Below are 24,902 nucleotides of genomic sequence, written 5' to 3'. Positions count from 1 at the left end.
GGGCCCTTATGTGTCCCGATTTTCCTTCTTGCCCATGTCTGTTCATGCTCCTATCACATTCCCACCTTCTATGCTTGGGTGTTTGGGGGTCATCAGGGAAGGTTTCCCCTTTGGGGTTATGACCTTGTGCACAAGGGAAAATTCATCAGCCAGAATTATAACCAGCCTGGCTCTTTGAAACTTCTGTTCCTTTATGTGGGTTTTAGTGGGAGGGGGAGGGAGTTTTTGAACTCCGCGAGAAGGATCAACTCTTTGAGGTTTGCATATGTGGGCTGTATCTTCAGTGTCCGTATCCACTGGTCAAAAGCAAGCATAGAAATGGACTGTAAAAGCTTCTATAGGTATGTAAACAGGAAACATTTGGCAAAGGCAAATGTGGGTCCATTACAGGCAGAGTCAGGAGAATTTATAATGGGGAATAGAGCAATGACAGAGAAGCTAAATGTTTATTTTATGTCTGTCTTCTCACAGGAAGAAACAAAAAATCTCCAAGAATTAGAGATCAAAGGGGCTAGGGAGAATGAAGAAATTAAGGATATTAGTATTGGAAGAATGTTGTATTGGAGAAATTAATGGGGTTAAAGGTTGATAAGTCCCCAGGAGGTGATATTCTGTAGCACAGAGTGTTTAAAGAGGTAGTTATGGAGATAGTAGAAGCATTGGTGCTCATCTTCCAAAAGTCTACAGACTCTTCAGCGGTTCCTGCAGATTGGAATGTCGCAAATATCACCCCACTATTTAAGAATGGAGGGGGAGAGAAAAGCGGGACCGAAAGCCCTGGTGGAATTGCACCAGTAGTAGTGAAATTGATAGAATAATTTCTGAAGGATGTGATAAACAGACACGTTGATAATAATGACCCAATTGGGTATAGTCAACATGGATTTATGAATGGGAAATCATGTTTGACAAATCTGTTGGAGTTTTTTGAAGATGTCTCTAACACAATTGATAAAGGGGAGTTGGTGGATGCACTATACTTGGGTTTTCAGAAGACTTTTGATAAAGTCCCTCACAGTAACTTTGTTAGCAAAACTAAAGCACATGGGATTGGATGTAATATCCTGACATGTATTAAGCATTGGTTAACGGGCAGAAAGCAGAGAGTAGGGATAAACGTGTCATTCTCATTGGCAGGCTGAGACGAGTGAGGTACCGCAGGGATCAGTGCTTGGGCATCAGCTGTTCACAATATATATCAATGATTTGAATGTGGGCACCAATGTAATATTTCCAAGTTCGCGGATAACTCAAAACTAGGTAGGAATCTGTGCTGTGAGGAAAATGCAAAGTGGCTTCAAGGGGAGTTAGACGGACATAATGGGCTGAATTTTATGCTGTGCCAGCAAGTCGCATGGTGAAATGGATGTGGCATAAAATTGAGCGGGAGCGTCCAGGAGGCCTAACTGCCCTGCTCTCGCCTCCGGTCAACTTTACGGCGGTCGGGCGGTTGGGGGTGTGGGGGGGTGAGAAACGTCTCAACCGCCCGAGACCAATGAAGGCCGTTAAGTGGCCACTTAAAGGCCTTTTAAGAGCTCTCACCCGCATCCTTGGGTATTTAACCCGTGGCAAGCGGCGACAGCCGGCTTTTCCGCGAGCCGCAGTGTAGATGGGGCGGGGGTAGCCATGGAAGTCAGGCACAAGGTTCCCGATTAAGGGCCGCCCCCGACTCCCAACCCATCCCGGGTCCCAAGGCGGCCCCGAACGACAACTCCAGCCTCACTAGGGAAGGACCGATCTCCCTGGTGAGTCAAGTCCAACTTATTTTGATGCATGGCTCCATATGGTCGGCTGACTGCAGTCTCAGCAGTGGCCACCACGCCTGCTGATCGACTGGCAGCTCAATGAGGCGGGAGTTCCTCGCTCAAGCAGCTGGAAGTCCTGCTTCGGGACACTTAAAGACAGAGGAGCCGTAAAATACAGGACGCATCCCTGGGTTAGGTAGAACTGGGTTCGCCACCGATCTTTATGTTGGTGGCGAATTCCCGTCCGCCGACTCTAAATTATAGCCCAATGAGTGGGCAAGAACATGACAGATGGAATATAGTCCGGAAAAATATGTGGTTCTCCACTTTGCTAGGTGTGCAGAGCATTTCTTAAATTGTGAGAGATTAGAAAGTGTAGATGTACAAAGGTACCTGGGTGTCCTCCTCAATAAGTCGCTAAAAGCGAACATGCAGGTGCAGCAAGCATTTAGGAAGGCTAATGGTATGTTGGCATTCGCCACAGAGGATTTGAGTACAGGAGTAGCCAAGTACTGAGTTAATTATATAGAATCTTGGTTAGACCACTCCTGCAATGTTATGTGCAGATTTGGTCCTCTTATCTTAGGAAGGATATCATTGCCATTGAGGGACTGTGAAGAAAGTTCACTTGTACCCAGGATAAGAGAACAGTCCTGTGAAGAGAGATTTGGTAAACTGGGCCTGTATTCTCGAGAGTTTCGAAGAATCAGAGGTGCTCTCATTGGAAACCTACGCAATACTTAAAAGGATAGACAGGGTAGATGCAAGTAAGCTGTTCATATTTTTTCCACATTGGGGAGTATGGAAAGAGGAGACACGTTTTCAAAATAAGAGAGAAGACATTTAGGAAAGAGATGAAGAGAAATTTCTTTACTCAGAGGTTTGTAAATCTTTTGAAACTGTCTATCCCACAGGGCTGTGGAAGCTCGGCCATTGAGAATGTTTGTCGCATTGGTTGCCATATTTCTAAATACCAGTGACATAAAGGGAGATGGGGAGAATGTGGGCAAAAAAAGTATTGAATTGGATGATCAGCCATGATAATATTGAATGGTGGAGCAGGTTCGATGGGCTGAATGGCCTGATCCTCCTCTGATGTTCCTAACCTGCTTAACTCTTTCAAATTCAAGGTAAGTTTGGCCAGGCCGCTTTCGGAGGGTTCGGAAATTTTGGCAATATGCCTCCAGTACGATCTCATATGGGCCCAGAATAGAATTTTAAGTCAACTCATAATCTGATGAACTTTCATTTGGAAACAGTGAATAAATCTCATGGGCTTTCCCTGTTACTTTGCTTTGCCAAAACAGAATCCAGCTCTCTGCCAGCTATTTCAGCTACATTGCAAGCTTTTCAAAAGTGACATAAAATTCTGCCACATCCTCCTCATTGAGCTTTGGAATGAACTGGGAGAACTTTAACATCTCAGCACACGATCTTGAGCTAGGGGTAACTGACTCACTAGCTGCGCCTTTACCGGATGTATTGGGTTTTCCTCTAGTTGTTTGAGCTACCTTAACTCCCTTTCCTGCTTCTCCTTCCGGAACACCCTTTCTTTTTCCCTTTCTTGACACTCACTCTGCCCTTTCTCGCTCCCTCTGGAATTCTAATTCTGCTCTCTTCTGTTCTAGTTTACCTTATCGAACATTACTCTATCTGTTACCCTGTTTGGGTCTTCAGCTTCAAGTGAAAAATGGCTGGCCGCAAGTCATAAGATTTCGAGTTTCCTAGTGTTTACATGGAGAGTAATCCCTAACTGTCCAGCTACATTACACAACTTTTCAACAGATCGGGCTTTTAACCAGTCAGAAGTGACATCACTCGATAGGTAACTCCTTTATTGCCGATGCAATTCATTTACTCAAAAAGGGAGAGGGACAGAAAGCAGGAAACTACAGGCCAGTTAACTTCATATTTGTCTTGAGGAAAATGTCAGAAGTATTATTAAAGACGTTATAGCAAGCACTTAGAAAAATTCAAGATAATCAGGCAGAGTCAACATGGTTGTATGAAAGGTAAATAATGCTTAACAATTTATTGGAGGCCTTTCAAGAAGTAACATGTGTTGTGGATAGAGGGGAATCGGTGGAGATACTGTACTTAGAGTTCCAGCATGCATTTGATAAGGTCATAGAGTCACAGAGTCATAGAGTTATACAGCACAGAAACAGACCCTTCGGCCCCTCGTGCCTGTGCCGGCCATCAAGCACCTAACTATTCTAATCCCATTTTCCAGCACATGGCCCGTAGCCTTATATGCTATGACGTTTCAAGTGCTCATCCAAATACCTCTTAAATGATGTGAAGATTCCTGCCTCTACCACCTCTTAAGGCAGTGCGTTCCAGATTCCAATAACCCACTGGGTGAAGAGTTTTTCATCAAATCCCCTCTAAACCTCCTGCCCCTTACCTAAAATCAATGTCTCCTGGTTACTGATCCCTCCAATAAGGGAAAAAAGGATCTTCCCATCAAACCTATCAATGCCCCTCATAATTTTGTATACCTCAATCGTGTTCCACCTCAGCCTTCTCTGCTCGAAGCAAAACAACCCTTGCCTTTTCAGTCTCTCTTCATAGCTGAATGCTCCAGCCCTGACAACATTCTGGTGAATCTCCTCTGCACCCTCTCCAGTGCAATCATTTCCTTCCAATAGTGTGGTACCCAGAACTGAACACAGTACTCCAGTTTTGGCCTAACTAGCGTTTTATACAGCTCCATCATAACCTCCCTGCTGTTATATTCTATGCCTCGGCTAATAAAGGCAAGTATCCCACATGCCTTCTGAAGCACCTGATCTACCTGTGCTGCCTTCAGTGATTTATGGACAAGTACACCAAAGTTGCTCTGACCTTCTGTATTTCCTATGGTCCTACCACCTATGGTATATTTCTATGCCTTGTCCTTTCTCGTAGAATGCACCACCTCACATTTGACAGGATTAAATTTTATTTGACACTGCTCTGCCCATCTTAACAGCCCATCTATATCGTCCTATAATCTAAGGCGTTCCTCTTCAGCATTTACACCACCATCAATTTTCATGTCATCCGCATGCTTACTTAACATACCTCCTATCTTCACATCGAAATTATTAATGCACACTACAAACAGCAAGTGTCCCAGTACTGATGCCTGTGGTACATCATTGGTTACAGGCTTCCACTCGCAAAAACAACCCTCGACCATTAACCTCTATCTCCTGCCACTAAGCTAATTTTGAATCCAATTTGCCAAATTGCCCTGGATCCCATGGGCTCTTACATTCTTAGGAGGCCCCATGCGGGACCTTATCAAAAACCTTACTGAAGTCCATTAATACCACACAAACTGCTTTACCCTCATCTACACATCTAATCACTGCCTCCAAAAATCAATCAAGTTAGTTAAACATGATCTCCCCCTGGCAAAGCAGTGATGACTATCCCTGATTAATCCCTGCATTTGTAAGGGCTGGAAGGCTGGGAACAGATGAAGCACTTGAGGAATATAAAGACAGTAGGTAGGAACTTTAGCAAGGAGTTAGGAGGGCTAAAAGGGGTCATGAAAAGTCATTGGCAAACAGGATTAAGGAAAATCCCAAGGTTTTTAATACACATATAAAGAGCAAGAGGGTAACCAGGGAAAGGGTTGGCCCACTCAATGACAGAGATGAGAATCTATTTGTGGAGCCAGAGGAAATGGGCGAGCTGCAAAATGTGTACTTTGCATCAGTATTCACCAAAGAGAAGGATTTGGTGGATGATGAGCCTCGGGAAGGGAGTGCAGATAGTCTCAGGCATTCCATTATCAAAAAGGAGGAGATGTTGGGTGTCTTGCAAAGCATTAAGGTAGATACGTCCTCACGGCCTGATGAAATATATCCCAGAATACTGAGGGAGGCAGGGGAAGAAATTGCTGGGGCCTTGAAAGAAATCTTTGCTTCCTCATTGGCTACAGGTGAGGTCCCAGAGGACTGGAGAATAGCCAATGCTGTGCCTTTGTTTAAAAAGGTTGGTAAGGATAATCCAGGAAAATATAGGCCGGTGAGCCTTACGTCAGTGGTAGGGAAACTATTAGAGAGGATTCTTCGGGACAGGATTTACTCCCATTTGGAAACAAACGAAGTTCTTAGCGAGAGACAGCATGGTTTTGTGAAGGGGAGGTCGTGTCTTACTAACTTGATTGAGTTTTTTGAGGAAGTGACGAAGATGATTGATGAAGGAAGGGCAGTGGATGTTATCTATATGGACTTTAGTAAAGCATTTGACAAGGTCCTGCATGGCAGACTGGTACAAAAGGTGAAGTCACACGGGATCAGAGGTGAGCTGGCAAGAGGGATACAGAACTGGCTGGGTCATAGAAGACAGAGGGTATCAGTGGATGGGTGTTGTTCTGAATGGAGGGATGTGACTAGTGGTGTTCCACAGGGATCAGTGCTGGGGCCTTTGCTGTTTGCAGTATATATAAATGATTTGGAGGAAAATGCAGCCGGTCTGATTAGTAAGTTTGCGGACGACACAAAGGTTGGTGGAGTTGCGGATAATGATGAGGATTGTCAGAGGATACAACAGGATATAGATCGGTTGGAGACTTGGGCGGAGAAATGGCAGATGGAGTTTAATCTGGACAAATGTGAGGTAATGATTTTGGGAGGTCTGATGCAGGTGGGAGGTATACAGTAAATGGCAGAACCCTCAGGAGTATTGACAGGCAGAGAGATCTGGGCGTACTAGTCCACAGGTCACTGAAACTGGCAACGCAGGTGGATAAGGTAGTCAAGAAGGCATACGGCATGCTTGCCTTCATCGGTTGGAGCATAGAGAATAAAAAATGGCAAGTTTCAGCTGTACAGAACCTTAGTTCGGCCACACTTAGAATATTGCGTGCAGTTCTGGTCGCCACACTACCAGAAGAACGTGGAGGCTTTGGAGAGGGCACAGAGGAGGTTTACCAAGGTGTTGCCTGGCCTGGAGGGCATTAGCTATGAGCAGAGGTTGGATAAACTCGTATTGTTTTCACTGGAACGACGGAGGAGGAGGGGCGACATGATAGAGGTTTGCAAAGTTATGAGCGGCATGGACGGAGTGGATATTCAGAAGCTTTTTCCCAGGGTGTAAGAGTCAGTTACTAGGGGACATAGGTTTAAGGTGCGAGGGGCAAAGTTTAGAGGGGATGTGCGAGGCAGGTTTTTTACACAGAGGGTGGTGAGTGCCTGGATCTTGCTGCCAGGGGAGGTGATGGAAGCCGATACGATAGCGACGTTTAAGAGACATCTTGAGAAATATATGAATAGGATGGGAATAGAGGGATATGGGCCCCGGAAATGCAGAAGGTGTTAGTTTAAGCAATCATCAAGAACGGCGCAGGCTTGGAGGGCCGAATGGCTTGTTCCTGTGCTTTGCTGTTCTTAGTTCTTTGTTCTCTCCAAGTGGAGATTAATCCTGTCGCTCAGATGTTTTTGCTGATAGTTTCCCAAGCACTGATAGTAGACTCACAGGCCTGTAATTACCTAGTCTAGCCTGTCCTTCTTGAACAATGGTCCCACATCCGCTCTCCTCCAGTCCTCCGGCACCTCTCCCGTGGCCAGAGAAGATATGGAAATTTGTGTCAGAGCCCCTGCTATCTCCTCTCCTGCCTGACATAACAGCCTGGGATACATATCATCTGGGTCTGGGGATGTATCCACTTTTATCCCGCTAAAACAGCTAATACCTCCTCCCTTTTAATGCAAATATGTTCAGGTATATTGCAATCCCCCTCCCTGATCTCAACACGTGCATCGGCCATCTCCATAGTTAACACAGTTGGAAATCAATCATTTAAAACCTCACTTTTGTCCTCCGGCTCCACACACAGATTGCCACTTTGGTCCATAATGGGCCTTATTCTGCCCCTGGTTATCCGGTTGCCCTTAATATACTTTCAAACGCCTTAGGATTTTCCTTTACCTTGTGGGCGGCACAGTGGTGCAGTGGTTAGCACCACAGCCTCACAGCTCCAGGTTCAATTCTGGGTACTGCCTGTGCGGAGTTTGCAAGTTCTCCCTGTGTCTGCGTGGGTTTTCGCCGTGTGCTCTGGTTTCCTCCCACAGCCAAAGACGTGCAGGTTGATAGGTAATTTGGCCATTATAAATTGCCCCTCGTATAGGTAGTTGGTCGTGGAATATAGGGACAGGTGGGGATGTGGCAGGAATATGGGATTAGTGTAGGATTAGTAGAAATGGGTGGTTAATGGTTGGCACAGACTTGTTGGGCCGAAGGGCCTGTTTCAGTGCTGTATCTATAAATATAAAATATAAATAAATAGTGCACGCCAATGCCTTTTCATGTCCCCTCTTCGCTCTCCAAATTACTTTTTTAAGTACCCCCCTACACTTTCAATACTCCTCTCGTGCCTCTGCTCTTTTAAGCACTCGGAAACTGCCATAAGCCGCCTTTTCCCTGATACAATACACGATATCCCGTGACATCCAGGCTTATCTGGACTTGTTGTGCCTACCCTTCACCTTAACGGGAATTTCCTGCAGCCGCTGCGAGACATCCTTGGCTCTAAAACCAGGGAGGCAATGTACCATCCTGAAGTCACTTTTACGGCCACAGTAGCGCTGATCTGTACCCCTTAAGATAGAATCCCGTTTCACTATAGCTCTTCCACTTCTTTTACTGCCCTGCTGTGCAGCAGAGCCATCTGTGGGTGCCACAAACCTGGCTGTTGCTGATTTCCCCTTGGAGGCCATTCCCCGCAACAGTATCCAAAGTGGTATACCTGTTTGAGAGGGGGATGGCCACAAGGGACTCCTGCATTACCTGATTTGCGCCGACTACTCCGACTGGTGGTCACCCATCTCTTTTCTGCCTGTGCAGCCATTACATGTGGTGTGACCACCTCTTTAATCGTGCAATCCATGACGTCTGCAGCATCACGGATCCTCCACAGTAAATCCACCCGCAGCTCCATTTCCGTAATACGAGTAGCCTGCAGCTGCAGATGGATACACGTCCTGTACACATGGTCGGCAGGGACACTGGAAGCGTCCCTAATTTCCCTCATAGCACCTGAGGAGCATATCTCCGGTGCCAGCTCCCCTGCCATGACTTACCCTTAGATTACTTAGTTACTCCCTTCATTAAAAAATACTAATTACACTGGGGGCCTGCTTCTACTCCAAACACTAACTACTGCAATCTCAGTCTTTCAGAAATTACACTAAATAAAAAGCAACACTTCAATAGGACTCACCTTATCACTTTCCACTTGTTTCAGCTATTTCAATACACTAGCAGCAGTTTCTTACCCAACCAATCACCTTGCAGATTCCCCTTGGTGTCACTTTAAGTATTGTTTTAGCCTTTCGAGTTTCAACGCATGCCAGCACAGAGAGAGCTGGAGAGAGCCGAACAGCCGCCGGCCCTGTCTTCAGGTATTTGAGGGCTTTGAGCACCGCGCTCTCTATTTCAGGGCCCGCTCTGGATCAGCTTCCATCCAGGTCCCCTTGCTGCCACTCCTGTCTCCAGGTAACTGAGGGTCTTGAGCCCCATGCTCACTTATTCAGGTCGTTCTCCGGATCATCTACCACCTAGGTCAGCAAGCTGCTGCTCCTGTCTGCAGGTATTTGAGGGCCTTAAGTCCCGCCTCTCTTTTTACAGTCCCACTCTGGATTAGCTTCCATCAAGGTCCGCCAGCCTCCGATCCTGTCTGCAGGTAGTTTCTCCTGGTTTTCTCGACATAAGCCAGCATCCAGGCTTTTCTCTGTGTCCCCACCTCCATGTAGAACGTCTTTTCAGGGTTAGTTGGGATAATGCACGTGGCCTGGGTGACAGCTTTCTTCAATTGTATTACTGCTTCTGTGCTATCTTCAGTCCAACCAGGTTAAAACTGGTCAGCATCACCATTAGGTAGTTCATAAAGAGGAGCAACAGTCACTGCAAATCGAGGGATGAGGGTCCACTTATTGGCTATCTGACAGGGAACCGAGCGTGCAGGAGTTTTGGAAAAAACAAGAAGAAAATAAACACTGACGTCATAGGAAAGCTGAGAGGTAATCGGTTGGGTGGAGTCACTGCTGTAAGTATATTTAAATATCTTTTAAAAAAGGGGAAAGCATTTTTTTTGAAAGAAAGCCTCTGGTGATAAGGTGAGTGCTACTAAAGTGTATTATTTTAATTCAGTCTAGCTTATTAAGGACTTCAGATTGGAATGGGTAGAAAAAGGCCCAAAGTGTAATTAATATTTTTTTTTAATTTAAGGGAGCAACTAATTAATCTGAGGGTAAGCCATGGCAGGAGAGCTCAGCCCCGTGATCTGCTCCTCTTGTGCTATGTGGGAAATCAGGGACGCTTCCAGTCTCCCTGACGACCATATGTGCAGGAAATGCATCCATCTGCAGCTACTGACTACCCGCATTACCGAGCTGGAGCTACGGGTGGGATCACTGCAGAACATGCGCGATTCTGAGGACGTCAGAGATAGCCCTTTTATGAGGCGGTCACACTGCAGGTCATGGCTGCACAGGCAGAAAAGGAAAGGGTGACCACCAGACAGAGTATTAGGCGCAGGCAGGTAGTGCAGGAGTCCCCTGTGGTCATCCTCCTCTCAAACAGATATACGGCTTTGGATACTGCTGGGGGAGTTGACCTCCTAGGGGACGGCAGCAACAGCCAGGTTTGCGCCAACAAAAATGGCTCTGCTGCACAGCAGGGCAGTAATCGGGTGAAAGAGCTATAGTGATGGGGGTTTCTATCGTAACGGGTGCAGATAGGCGTTTCTGTGGCCGCAAACGAGGCTTCAGGATGGTATGTTGCCTCTCTAGTGCTAGGGTCAAGAATGTCACACTGAGTGTGGATATTCTGAAAGGGCAGGGTGAGCAGCCAGAGGTCGTGGTTCATATTGGTACGACCGACATAAGTAGGAAGAGAGAGGTGGTCCTGCAAAGTGAATATAGGGAGTTATGCAGAAGGTTAAAAAAAGGACCTCCAGGGTTGTAATCTCAGGATTACTCCCTGTGTCACATGATATTGAAGGTAGAAATAGGAGGAAACGGCAAATAAATGAGTGGCAGAAGAGCTGGTGCAGGCGGGCGGGCTTCAGATGCTTAGATCATTGGGATCTCTTCTGGCGCAGAGGTAACCTGCACAAGAAGGACGGGTTGCATCTAAACTGGAAGGGGACCAATATCCTTGCGTGGAGGTTTGCTAATACTACTCGGGAGGGGTTAAACTAGTCTTGCAGGACCCAAAGTAGCAGTCTCCCCGATGAGATAGTTGAGGCAAATGTAGAGGTTAAAGCAAGCAAGTCCAGTAGGCAGGCCGGGCAAGGGCAGGACAGGGAGCGTATAAGGTCTGGTAGGCTAAACCGCATTAACTTTAATGCAGGAAGCCTTACAGGTAAGGCAGATAAACTCAGAGCATGGATTGGTTCATGGGATTGTGATATTATAGCTATTACGGAAACGTGGTTGAGGGATGGGCTGGACCGGCAGCTCAATGTTCAGGTTACCGATGCTTCCAGCGTGACAGAGGTGAAGGTAAGAGAGGATTAGGGAGGACAACACGGCAGTCCTTAGGGAGGATATCCTGGGGGAAATTCCAGTGAGGTCATATGGGTAGAACTTAGAAATAAGAAAGGGGTGATCACTTTGATGGGATTATACTATAGGCCCCCCAATAGTCAGAGGTAATTGGAGGAACATATATTTTGGTAAATCACAGATAGGTGGAGGAATTATAAGGTTGTAATAGTAGGTGATGTATTCTTCCCTAATATTGACTGGAACTGCCTTAGTGCTAAGCGATCAGATGGGGAAGAATTTGTTATATGTCCAGGATAGTTTTCTGAAGCAGTATGTAGATGTCCCTATTAGCGAAGGTGATGCGCTCGACCTCCTCTTAGGAAATGAGGCTAGGCACGTGGTTGATGTGTCAGTGCGGGAGCACTTTGGGACCAGTGACCATAACCCTAATAGCTTCAAGATAGGTATGGAAAAGTATAGGACTGCTCCTCAAGTTGAAGTCCTTAATTGGGAGAAGGCTAATTTCGATGGCATCAGACAGGAACTCTCAAAAGTTCAATAGGAGAGGCTGTTTACAGGTAAAGGGACGTCTGGCAAGTGGGAGGCTTTTAAAAGTGAGATTGGAAGTGTCCATTGCCGGCATGTTCCTGTTAGATTGAAGAGCAAGGCTGGCAAGTTTAGGGAACCTTGGTTCACGAGGGATATTGAGGTCTCCTCAGGACAAAGGAGGAGGCATGTTTCAGGTTAGGAGGGTGGAAAGGGGCCATGAGATTTCCCTGGCGTATAAGATAAAGGAGAATCCTAAAAGACTCTCTGTATGTAAATAGTAAAAAGGGTAGCTCGGGAGAGAGTAGGTCCCCTTAAGGATCATTGTGGTAATCTGTGTGTGGAGCCACGGGAAATGAGCGAGGTCTTAAATGAATTCTTATCGTCTGGCAGCATCTGTGGAGAGAAAAACAGAGTTAACGTTTCAGATCAGTGACCCTTCATCGGAACTGCATTTCTGATGGGGGGTCACTGACCTGAAACATTAACTCAGTTTCTGTCTCCACAGATGCTGCCAGACCTGCTGAGTATTCCCAGCATTTCTTGTTTTTATTTCAGATTTCCAGCATCTGTAGAATATTGTCTTAACTAATTTAATACCTCAGCTTTACCTCCTGCCACCAGTACTAAATCTCACTTTTCATCCTCATTGGCCCTTTTCAAACTTATAGCACCCTCTTACTACTTCTATGCCAATATATGATTTTAGGATTCCCTTTTATGCCAGCTGCCAGTCTCTTTTCATGCTCTTTCTTTGCTTCTCTTATTTGCTTTTCACTTCCCCTCTGAACTTTTTATATTCAGCCTGGTTCTCCATTGTGTTATCCACCTAACATCTGTCATAACAACACTTTTTCTTCTTCATCATCATCTCTCTCCCTTGTGTCATCCAGGGAGCTCTGGATTTGTTTGCCCTCCCCTTCCCCTTCCAGGGAACATACCTTTACTGTGCCTGAAAAAATCTGCCCTTTGTAGCAGCCCATTGTCCAGCTACTATTTTTCTTGTTAACCTTTGTTCCATGTTATTCGGGCCAGATCCAATCTTTTTTTTAAAATCATTTTGGTGGGATATGGGCGTCACTGACTATGCCAGCATTTATTGCCCATCCCTAAATGCCCTTGAACTGAATGGCTCCCTAGGCTATTTCGGAGAGTATTTAAGATTCTAACTCCATTGAATGTGGCCTTCCCCCAGTTAATTATTCTTACTCTCGCTTGTTCTTTGTCCTCTGCCATAGCCAACCTAAACCTTATGATACAATGATCACTGTCGCATAAATGTTCCCCTCCTGACACTTGATTCACTTGGCCCACCTCATTCGCGAGAACCAGGTCCAGCAGTGTCTCCTTTCTCATTGGCCTGGAAACATATTGCGATTTAAAATTTTCCTGAACACACTTTAGGACACTCCTCATATCCAAGTACATATTTGGATAACGAATTTCCGCCATTATAACTGCAATATAATTCTTGAATGTTTCTGTAATTTCCTCCCAAGTTTTTTGCCCCATGTCCTTCTGATAAGCTGCTGACCTAGAAATAACACCGAGCAATGTAACTGTATTTCGCTTTGCTCCTTAGATCGAGTGAAATTGATTCTGTCCTCTGGGACATCCATTCTCTCCAGCACTGCAATGCTGTCCTTAATCAATATCACCACCCCTCCCCTACTTTTCCATTTCCTATCTTTCCTGAGCACCTTTTATCCTGGAATATTTAACACCCAGTTCTGCCCTTCTTTGAGCCAGGTCACAGCATCATATTTCCAGATGCCAGTCTGCAACTCTAACTCACCAGTCTTATTAAGCACACTCCATGCATTCTCATATATGCTCGGTAACCCTAATTTAGAACTTATTTTCTCCATTACTCTGACCTCACCCAATAACTTATTATTCTCTACTCTAGTGCTATCTATCTCCCCCAGTATTCTGTGCATCTTGGTATTCCTCTCTGATATTTCCTCCTAGTTCCTTCACCCGTACCAAGTTAGTTTAAACCCTCCCCAATAGCATTAGTTAATCACCCGCAAGAAAATTTGACTCAACTCTATTTAGGTGCAACTGTCCGATCAGTACAGATGCCAGATTCTCCAGAACTGGTCCCAAAGTTCCAGAAATGTAAAGCCCTCTCTCTTGTATGACCTTTCCATCCATGCATTCCTATTTATTCATTTATCTCGGCAAGGTACTGATGGTGGGAGAGTCCAGAAGCATGGGTCATAGTCCAGTGACAAGGGGTAAACCTTTCAGGACTGAGATGAGGAGGATTTTCTTCTTCTAGAGAGACCTGAGCCTGTAGAATTTGCTGCCACAGAAAGCAGTTGAGGCCAAAACATTAAATGTTTTCAAGAAGGAATTAGATATAGCTCTTAGGTCTAAAGGGGTCAAAGGGTATAGGGCGAAAGCAGGAACAGGTTACTGAGTTGGATGATCAGCTATGATCATAATCAATGGCGGAGCAGGGCAGAATGGCCTACTCCTCTCCTAATTTCTATGTTTCTATGATATTGGGGAAGCTGGAATCCCCTACTATTATTACCCTGTTATTTTTAAACCTGCCTGATATTTGCCTACATATCTACTGTTCTATCTCGTCCTGACTGTGTAGAGGCCGGAAGTACACTCCAAGCCAAGTGATTGCCCCCTTTTGGTTTTGGAGTTCTGCAAATATGGCTTCATTTCAGGAACCTTCTAAGATATCATCCCTCCTTACTGCAGTAATTGAATCGTTGATCAACAGTGCAATGCCACCTCATCATTTGTCCCCTCCCCTGTCACGCTTGAAGATTTTATATCCCGAAATATTGAGCTGCCAGTCCTGTCCCTCCCTCAACCATGTCTCTATGATAGTAATGATATCATAATCCCATGTGATAATCAATGCCCTCAGTTCAGGTGCCTTATAAGTAAGACGACTTGCATTGAAATAATTGCAATCAAGCCTTGGATTTTTCACTTGTGCCTGAACTGGTTTATGTTTGCTCTGCCTTCCAGACTGAGTCAGTTTCGCTTCTATATTTGACTGTGCATTATGCCCTACTGCACCTCCACTCTGTATCCCATCCTACTGCCAAATTAATTTAACCACCCCTCCCCCCCACCCCCCCGCCAACTGCACTAGCAAACCTCCCAGAAAGGATGTTGGTGCCATTCCAGTTCAGGTGCAACCCGTCCAACTTGTACAGGTCCCACTTTTGCCAGCAGCAGACCCGGTGATCCCAGAAACAAAAACCTTCCCGCCTGCACCATCTCTTCAACCCGCAGTCATCTGCTCTATCCTCCTATTCCTATAATCACTAGAACGTGGCACTGGGAGTAATGTAGAGATTACAACCTTTGAGGTCCTGTTTTTTAATCTGCTACTTAGTTCCCTAAATTCCTGTTGCAGGACCTCATCTCTCTTTCTACCTATGTCGTTGGTACCAGTGTGTAGCACGACCTCTGACTGTTCACCATGCCCCTTCAGAATGTCCTGTAGGCGCTCTGTTACATCCTTGACTCTATCACCAGGGCGGGAACACACCATCCAGGAGACTCATTTGCGGCTGCAGAAACGCCTCTCTGTTTCCTTTACAACTGAATTCCCTATCAAGCTCTTCCACTCATTTTCATCCCCTCCTGTGAAGCTGAGCCACCCGTAGTGCCACAGACTTGGTGATTGCTGCATTCCTTGAGAATCTATCTCCCCCCAACAGTAACACACAAACACACAGACGGGCCTATAATTATTTGGCCTCTCTTTTGCACCCTTTTTAAAGAATGGCATAACGTTCACAGACCTCCAATACTCTGGCACTTTACCCGTATCCAGTGAGGATTTGAAGATGTTTGCAACGCATCCGTTATTTCATCCCAGGCTTCCTTAACATCCTGGGATACAAGCCATCCACTTTCAAGGATATCAGACCCTCTAGTACATCCACTCTCATTATGTTCATCATATCTAATATTTCACATTTCTCCTCAGTAATTCCAATGTCTGCATTAACCTTCACGTTTGCAAAAACAGAGACATAGGTTCCCTTGCACATCTCTGATAGGCCCTAACCTTTCCTTATTTATCCTCATCTTAATGTACTAATATTTGGGTTAGCTTGATTTTATCTGCCAATAATTTTTCATGTCATCTCTTTATTTTCTAATTTATTTTTTTCCCGACACCCTTGCACTTTCTAGGCTTTCTAAAGTATTAAGAGTACACACACACACACACACACACACACACACACACACACACACACACACACACACACACACACACACACACACACACACACACACACACACACACACACACACACGACCCAAAAACAAATACAGATGCAAACACACACAAGCACACCCAAAGTGATACATACACACATAGAGCACAGCACAGACCCTGAGACAAATACACACACAGACACACACAAACTCACAGACACACTCGAAGACACAAATCACAATACAGACCTTGACACACACATACACACAAGCACACGTAAACACACAACAACACAAGCACTGAGGCACCCACACAACACACCCACATTTACAAGCAGCCAATGGTGTAGTGGTACTGTCCCGGACTAAAAACCTCGGGAAATGTTTTGGGGACATGGGTTCGAATCCTACTGCAGCAGAAGGTGGAACTTGCATTCAATTAAAAGCTAGTCCAATGATGACCATGAAACCACTGTCGATTGTTGCTTAAACCCCTCTGCTTCACTGATTCTATTTGGGAAGGAGTTCTGCGCTCCTCACCTGCTCTGACCAACATGTGACTCCAAACCCACAGCAATGTGATTGACCCTTAAATCCCCTCTGAAATGGCCAAGCAAGCCGGTCAGTTGTATCTAACCGCTACAAAGTCAATAAACCAGCATGAAACCGGACGAATCACCTGCCATCGACCTAGGCACTGGAAATGACAACGGCAAACCCAGTCCTATCTACCCTGTAAAATCCTCCTCCCGAACATCTGGGGGCTTGTGCCAACGTTGGGAGACCTGCCCCACAGACAAGTCAAAAAACAGCCTGACACAGTCATACTCACGGAATCATACCTTACAATGTCCCAGATACTGCCAACAACATTCCCAGGTATGTCCTATCCCACTGGCAGGACAGACCCAGAAGAGACGGCGGCACAGTGGTTTCTGGGCGGGAGGAAGTTGCCCTTCAACTCCAGACACCAAAAAGCCTCGTGCCATCAGGTCAAGCACGGGCAAGGAAACCTCCTGCTGATTAGCACCGACATCTCTCTCTCATCTGATGAGTCAGTACTCCTCCATGTTGAATACCACCTGGAGGAAGCACTGAATTTGGCAAAGGCGCAGAATGTACTGTCGGCGGTGATTTCAGTGTCCATTATCAGGAGTGGCTCGGTAGCACCACTACTGACTGAGCTGGCCGGGCACTAAAGGAAATAGCTGCGAGACTCGGTCTGCAGCAGGTGGTGATGGAAACAACAAGAGAGACAAACATACTTGACCTCGTCTGCACCAATCTGCCAGCCGAAGATGCACCTGCCCAAGACTGTATTTGTAGGAGTGACCACCACATAGTCTTTGAGGAGACGATGACCCGCCTTCACATTCAGGATACCTTCCATCCTGTTTATTTATTTAGAGTTACAGGACTGAAACAGGCCCTTCGGCCCACCGAGCCTGTGCAGACCAACAACCACCCATTTATACTAATCCTACATTAATCCCATATTCCCTACCACATCCCCACCATTATCCTGCCATCTACCTACACTGGGGGCAATTTACAATGGCCAATTTACCGATCAACCTGCAAGTCTTTGGCTGTGGGATGAAACCAGAGCACCCGGCAGAAACCCACACGGTCACATGGATAACATGCAAACTGCACAGGCAGTACCTCGAACTAAACCAGGGTCGCTGGAGCTGTGAGGCTGCTGTGCGAACCACTGCACCACTGTGCCACCCATAGAGCAAAAACTAGGGGTGGCACTACCACTGTGATAAATGGGATAGATTTCGAACAGATCTAGCAATCAAAACTGGGCGCTGTGGGCCAATCAGCAGGAGCAGAACTGTGCTCAACCACAATCTATAACCTCATGGCCCGGCATATCCCCCACTCTACCATTACCACCAATACAGGAGGCCAACCCTGGTTCAATGAACAGTGCAGGAGGGCAAGCCAGGAGCAGCTCCAGGCATACTTCAAAATGAGGTGTCAGCCTGTTGAAGCTACAACAAACGACTACTTGCATGCCAAACTCCATAAGCAGCATGCGATAGATAGAGCTAAGTGATTCCATAGCCAACATATCAGATCTAAGCTCTGCCATCCTGCCACATCGAGCCGTGAATGGTGGTGGACAATTCAGCAACTAATCGGAGGAGGTGGCTTCACAATTATGCCCATTCTCAATGATGGGGGATCCCAGCACATCAGTGCTAATGATAAGTCTGAACCATTTGCAACAATCTTCAGCCAGAAGTGCCGAGTTGACGATCCATCTCGGCCTCCTCCTGAGGTCCACAGCATCGCAGGTGCCAGACCTCAAGCCAATTCGATTCACTCTGCGTGATATCAAGAAGCAACCGAAGGCACTGGATGCCGCAAAGGTTATGGGCCCTGACCATATTCTCGCAGTAGTACTGAGGACCTGTTCTCCAGAACTGCTGCACGCCTAGCCAAGCTGTTCCAGTACAGCTACAACACTAACACCTACCCAGCAATGTGGAAAATTGCCCAGGTATGTTCTGTACACAAAAAGCAGGGCAAGTCCAACCCCACCAATTACCACCCCATCAGCCTACTCTCATCATCAGTGAAGTGATGGGAGGTGTCATTGACTGTGCCATCAAGCAGTACTTGCTTCGCAATAACCTTCTTAGTGACGCTCAGTTTGGATTCCGCCAGGGCCACTCAGCTCCTTACCTCAATACAGCCTTGGTGCAAACATGGACAAAAGAGCTGAACTCAAGAGGTGAGGTGAGAGCGACTGCCCTTGACAGTTTGGCAGCATTTGACCGAGTATGGCTTCAAGGAGTCCGAGCAAAACTGAAGTCAATGGGAATCAGGGGAAAAACTCTCTGCTTGTTGGAGTTATACCTAGCGCAAAGGAAGATGGTTGTGGTTGTTGGAGGTCAGTCATCTGATCTCCAAGACATCACTGCAGGAGTTCCTCACGGTAGTATCCGAGATCCAACCATCTTCAGCTGCTTCATCAATGACCTTCCTTCAATCATAAGGTTAGAAGTGGGGATGTTCGCTGATGATTGCACAATGTTCAAAACCATTCACGACTCCTCAGATACTGAAGCAGTCCGTGTCCAAATGCAGCAAACCTGGACAATATCCAGGCTTGGGATGAAAAGTGGCAAGTAGCATTCATGCCACAGAAGTGCCAAGCAATGATCATCTCCACCAAGAGAGAATTTAACCATCTCCCCTTGACATTCAATGCCATTACGATCACTGATGCACTGATTTCCAGCCCCCCGCCCCCACCCCCACCCCCCACCACCCTCCACTATCTACATCCTAGGGATTATGAATGACGAGAAACTGAACTGGAGTAGCCATAAAAATAGCATGGCTACAAGAGCAGGTCAGAGGCCAGGAATCCTGCAGTAACTTACCTCCTGACTCCCCAAAGCCTGTCCATCATCTACAAGGCATAAGTCAGGAGTGTGATGGTATATTCTCCACTTGCCTGGATGGGTGCAGCTCCACGAAAACTCAAGAAACTCGACATCATCCAGGAAAAAGCAGCCACTTGATTGGCACCCCATCTACAAACATTCACTCCCTCCACCACCGGCGCACAGTAGAAACACTGTGTACCATCTACAAGATGCACTGCAACAACGCACCAAAGCTCCATAGACAGCACCTTCCAAACCCGCGACCTCTACCAACTAGAAGGACAAATGCAGCAAATGAATGGTAACATCACCACCAACAAGCTCCGCTTCAAGTCACACACCATCCTGACTTGGAACGATATCGCTGCGCCTTCACTGTCGCTGGGTCAAAATCCTGGAACTCCCTTCCTTACAACTCTGTGGGTGCACCTACCACACATGGACTGCAGCGGGTCAAGAAGGCAACTCAACAACACCACGGAGCCAGATACACACACACACACGCACAGCCACACACACAGAGTTCAGACCCCATTTACTGAGCCAGACACACAGATTACAAAGCAGGTATGGAGGAAGCAGACACACTCACCCACACACTCACCCACACACTCACCCACACACAGACATGTCTCACCCCAGGCACCGAACCAGACACACAGACAAACACACATACATGCAAACGCACACAGACACACACACACACACGCACACACACACACACACACACACGTCACACCACAGACATTGAGACAGACACACCAGCACAAACACACACACACAAACTCTTTACACACCAGGCACTGAGTAAGTTAGAAACAAACACACACCCATAGGCAAACGCAGGTCATACCCCAGACACTGAGCGAGACATACACACAAACAGAAAGAAAGATCACACCCAGGGACTGAGCCAGAGATACACATACACACGCGCACACACACAGATCACACCCCGACACTGACTCAGACATACACACAGATCACACCTCAGGTACTGAGCCAGAGTTATAAACACACACGCACACACATCACACCACAGGCGCTGAGTCCAACACACACACATACATACATTCAGAACACACCACAGTTATTGAAACAGACAGACAGATACAGACAGACATGCTCGCACACACAAACACACAAACAAACACACACAGAGGTCACACCCCAGTCACTGAACCCGACACACACACAGACACACACACTCAAACACGCACACACTCACACATCGCACCGCAGACACTGAGCCAAACACACACACACACACACATGCACACACATACACACAGACACACCACAGCTCAGATCCTGAGACACACACGCACATAGAAAGACACACATACACTAACCCACACTCAGCCAACCCAGGCCCTGAGACAAAAACACACACAGACACACAGAAACGCACATGCACACGCATACGCACCCTCATGCAAACACGGATGAACACATGGAAAAACAGACACTCACACAGACACACACACCACATGCCAATCCATGATATAGAGACACACACACAAAGACAGACACACATATACACACATACATGCACACACGCACCACAATCCAGGCACTGAACCAGATTCGCACACACGTGACACACACATGCACACAGATGCACACTCATTCACACACATCATAGCCCAGGCACTGAGCCCGGCACACACACACGCACATGTTCTCACTCATACACACGCACGCACTCACACAGTAAACACACACACACACACACACACGACACCACAAGCATTGAGACAGAATCTCTCAGTCAGTCGAACATTTAACTTTCTCTGCAAGTGCAACGTGCTGCAAATGTTGCATATCTGAAATCAAAGCAGAAAATGCTGGAAATATTCAGCAGATCTGGCAGCATGTGTGGAGATTGAAACAGAGTCAATATTTCAGGTCGTGACTTCATCAAAACTGGGAGAGATCAGAGGTGGAACTGTTTTTAAAGCAGATGGGAAAAGGAGTGAAGGGGAGGGTTGTGATTAACATTGAGTTTTACAATTTCAATAAAAATATTTTGTCATTGAATCTCTCCTGCCTTCCACCGCATCACAGACAATTTCATTTCAAGAAATCAATGGACAGAGGAACACATTTGTAAATCTCAGTAAGTCCTCCATCAAACTGGTAACTTTGCTCCTGCCTGATGTATAATGTCTTTGTTCATTTCCCTTCCTCACAGTTAACTTACTGACGATTAGGATCCTGTCTCGGGAGAAATGTGGTCTCTCCAAGTGTGTCACTCGCTACCTGGTGGCCATGGCAGCGGCGGATCTACTGGTCATTATCCTCGACCTAATATTGAGGCACATTCCTATTGTTTATTGGGAACAGTTTCAGTTCCTGCAATCCATCTCCGTGTGTAATATCCACGCTATCCTGCTTTACGCAGCCACAGACTGTTCTGTCTGGTTCACCGTCACTTTCACCTTTGATCGATTTGTGGCCATTTGTTGCCAGAAGCTGAAAAGTAAATATTGCAGGGAGAGAACGTCGGCTGTGGTTCTGGGAACAGTGACTGTGCTGAGCTGTTTGAAGAACATCATCTGGTATTTTACATTCACAGGTCGGTATTTGCTGCTGAACGTACCGTGGTTTTGTCATGTAACAATGGATGGTTATGTCGCTTATGTCTCAGGAACAATAGAGCTCCTCCATAACATTCTAACACCATGTGTTCCATTTGTGGTGATTCTGCTGCTCAACGCTCTCACCATCAGACACATTATAGTGAGCAGCAGAGGACGCAGGAGACTCAGACATCACAGCAGTGGGGAGAGTCGCAGAGACACAGAGATGAAGAGTCGAAGGAAATCCATTATGTTGCTGTTAGTTATATCGGGGAATTTCATTCTATTGTGGGCAATGTTTATGGTGTATTCGATATGGTGGCGGATGAGGTATTTGGGCTCTGTGTTTGTTTTTCTACCTGAGTTTCTGCGGGAATTGGGCTTCATGCTGCAGCTCCTGAGTTGCTGCACAAACACTGCTATTTATGCCGTGACTCAGACACAGTTCAGAGAGCAGTTGAAGAATATGCTGAAATCTCCCTTCACTACATTTGTTAAATTCATTCAATAATGAGAGAAACTGAATCACTATTTCCAGCAGTCACTATGGCGACAGAGCGGGGGCGGGGCATGTAACTATGGAGACAGGGCGGACCGGGGCCTGTTTCTTTGGAGACAAAGCGGGGGCGGGGTTTGTCGCTATGGTGACAGAGCGGCGTGGTGTCTGAACCCATAGTGATGGGCCTTTGGTTCACAGGCCTGTTCGCATGGTGATTGGGAGTGGGGGTGGGGTCTGTTTCCCAGGGTGATGGGAGTGGAGGAGGGACCTGTTTCCAGGATGTGGGGGCGGGGCCTGCTTCCCATAGTGACGAGGAGTGGTGGTCGGAACTGTTCCTCATGGTGACAGATGGTTGGGAGGGTTGGAGTGAGGGGAGGGGCGGAGGGAGGGTTGGAGTGAGGGGAATGGGGGGTAGCCAGCGCTGGATGATGGGAGGGCTGGCAGGGAGGGTTGGAGTGAGGGGCAGTAGGGAGGGTGGGCAGGAGTGTAGGGGCAGTGTGGAGAGTTGGAGTGAGGGGGATGGTGAGATGAGTTGGATTGAGGGGAGAGGTGGTGCGGTGGTTTGGAGTCAGGGGGTGTCGCTGGGGAGGGTTGGAGTGAGGGGAGGGGTGGTCGGAAGGGTTGGTGTGAGGGAAGGGGCGGTAGGGAGAGTTGGAGTGAGGGCAGGAGCGGTGGGAATTTTTGGATTGAGGAAAGGGGCGGATGGGAGGGTTGTAATGAGGGTACCGTCAGTGGCAAAGTTTGGAGTGAGGGTGGACGGTTAGGATGGGATGGAATGAGGGGAGCGGTGGTAGGGAGAGTTGCAATAAGGGGAGGTCGGTGCGGAGGGTGGTGTTGAGTGGATGGCCTGTGGGAAGGTTTGGAGTCAGGATAGGGGCGTTGTGGAGTATTCGAATGAGTGGAGGGTTGGAGGGGGGGTTGAAATGATGGGAGGGGCATTGGGGAGTGTTGGACTGAGAGGAAGGGCGGTGGGGAGGGTTGGTGTGAGCGGTGCGGTGGTGGAGAATTATGAATGACCTGACTGGTGGTGAGGAGTGTTGGCGCGATGAGAGGTGCTGTTGGGAGTGTGGGGGTGAGTGGAGTCATGGTCAGGAGGGATGGAGTGAGATTGGGGGCGTTGGGGAGGGTTGGATTGACGGGACCGGTGGTGGGTTGTTTGGAGTGAGGGTAGAGTTGGAGTGGGGGGAGGGGCAGTGAGCAGGGTTGAAGTAAGGGGAGGGTCTGTAGGGAAGGTTGTCATTAAAGGAGGGGTAATGTGCCGGATTGGTGTGAGGTGAGGTGCTGTAGGGAGGGAAGGAGTGAGGGGAGGGTCAGTAGTGAGGTGGGACTGTGAGGGGTGTTGGAGTGTGAGGAGGTGTAGTGTCCAGAGTTGTTGACAGGGGAGTGTTCATAGGGAGGGTTGGAGTGCTTGGAGGAGCAGTGGGGAGGGGTGGAGTGAGGGGAGGGGCGGTGGGGTGGATTGGAGACAGGGAAGCGCTTGTTACGAGGGTTGAATTATGGGGAAGCGTGGTCGGGGGAGATGGGGTGAGCGGAGGCTTGGTAAGGAGGGTGGGAGTGAGGGGAGGGGCGATGGAGAATGTTGGAGTGAGGAGAGGGGATTGGAGGGGCTGGAGTGAGGGGGTGGTGGGGCAGGTTGGAGTATTGGGATGGGCTATAGGGAGTGTTGGAGTGAGGGGATGGTCAGTAGGGAGGTTCAGATTGAGGGGCGGAGCTGTGGGGAGTGTTTGAGTCTGTGGAGGTATGGCGGGGAAGATTGGATTGAAGGGAGTGACAGTGGGGAGGGTTGGAGTAAGAGGTGGGGCAATGGGGAGGGTTGGGGTGAAGGGAGGAACAGTGGAGAGGGTTCAGTGAGGGAAGAGGCAGTGGGGAGGATTGGAGTAAGGTGAAGGCTGGTCGGGAGGGTGGAAATGAGAGGAGGTGCGATGGGGAGGGCTGGAATGAGGGGAGGTGAAGTGGGGAGTGTTGGAGTGAGAGGAGGGGCGCTGGAGAGAGTTGGATTGAGGGGACAGGTGATCTGGAGAGTTTGAATGAGGAGAGGTGCGGTGGTGAGGGTTGGAGTGAGTGGAGAGGCGGTGGGGAGTGTAGGAGTGAGGGCTGGAGCAGTGGGGAGCTTTGGAATGAGGGGAGGGGAGGTCGGGAACATTTGACTGAGTGGTGAACTGAAGTGAGGGGAGGGCTTGTGGGAGCTATCGAGTGAGTGGAGGGGCAGTAGGGACAGTTGGAGGACGAGAGGTGTGGGGGGTTAGTGTTCGAGTGAGGGGGGTTTGGGAAGGTTGGAGTGATGGGAGGAACGGTGAGGGGTCTTGGAATGAGTGGAGGGCCGGTGGCGAGAGTTGGAGTGAGGCGTTGGGTGGTGGGGATGGTTTGAGTGAGGGGAGGGATAATGGGGAGGGTTGGAGTGAAGGGAGTTGCGGTGGGAGGGTTGGAGTGAT

General features: G+C 47.6%; 1 protein-coding gene across 1 annotated transcript; it reads left to right on the top strand.

Moving 5' to 3' along the window:
* Window positions 1–19,294: 19,294 nt before the first annotated feature.
* LOC137361402 (probable G-protein coupled receptor 139) lies at window positions 19,295–22,482 on the top strand. Its single transcript, XM_068026270.1, has 2 exons — window positions 19,295–19,352; window positions 21,584–22,482. The coding sequence occupies exons 1-2, from the start codon at window positions 19,295–19,297 to the stop codon at window positions 22,480–22,482; spliced, it is 957 nt and encodes a 318-aa protein (XP_067882371.1).
* The last annotated feature ends 2,420 nt before the right edge of the window (window positions 22,483–24,902 follow it).

This window comes from Heterodontus francisci, unplaced genomic scaffold (genome assembly GCF_036365525.1).
Source record: "Heterodontus francisci isolate sHetFra1 unplaced genomic scaffold, sHetFra1.hap1 HAP1_SCAFFOLD_49_2, whole genome shotgun sequence".
Lineage (NCBI taxonomy): Eukaryota > Metazoa > Chordata > Chondrichthyes > Heterodontiformes > Heterodontidae > Heterodontus > Heterodontus francisci.
Note: the sequence above shows the minus strand (reverse complement) of the source record. Positions and strands in the feature narration are given on the sequence as shown.

Bases quoted from the DNA above. Each gene is read 5' to 3' on its own strand.
- LOC137361402 (XM_068026270.1), top strand. From the start codon at position 19,295: ATGAATGACGAGAAACTGAACTGGAGTAGCCATAAAAATAGCATGGCT. The intron at 19,353-21,583 runs GTCAGAGGCCAG...CCTTCCTCACAG, and splicing joins TAGCATGGCTACAAGAGCAG to TTAACTTACTGACGATTAGG.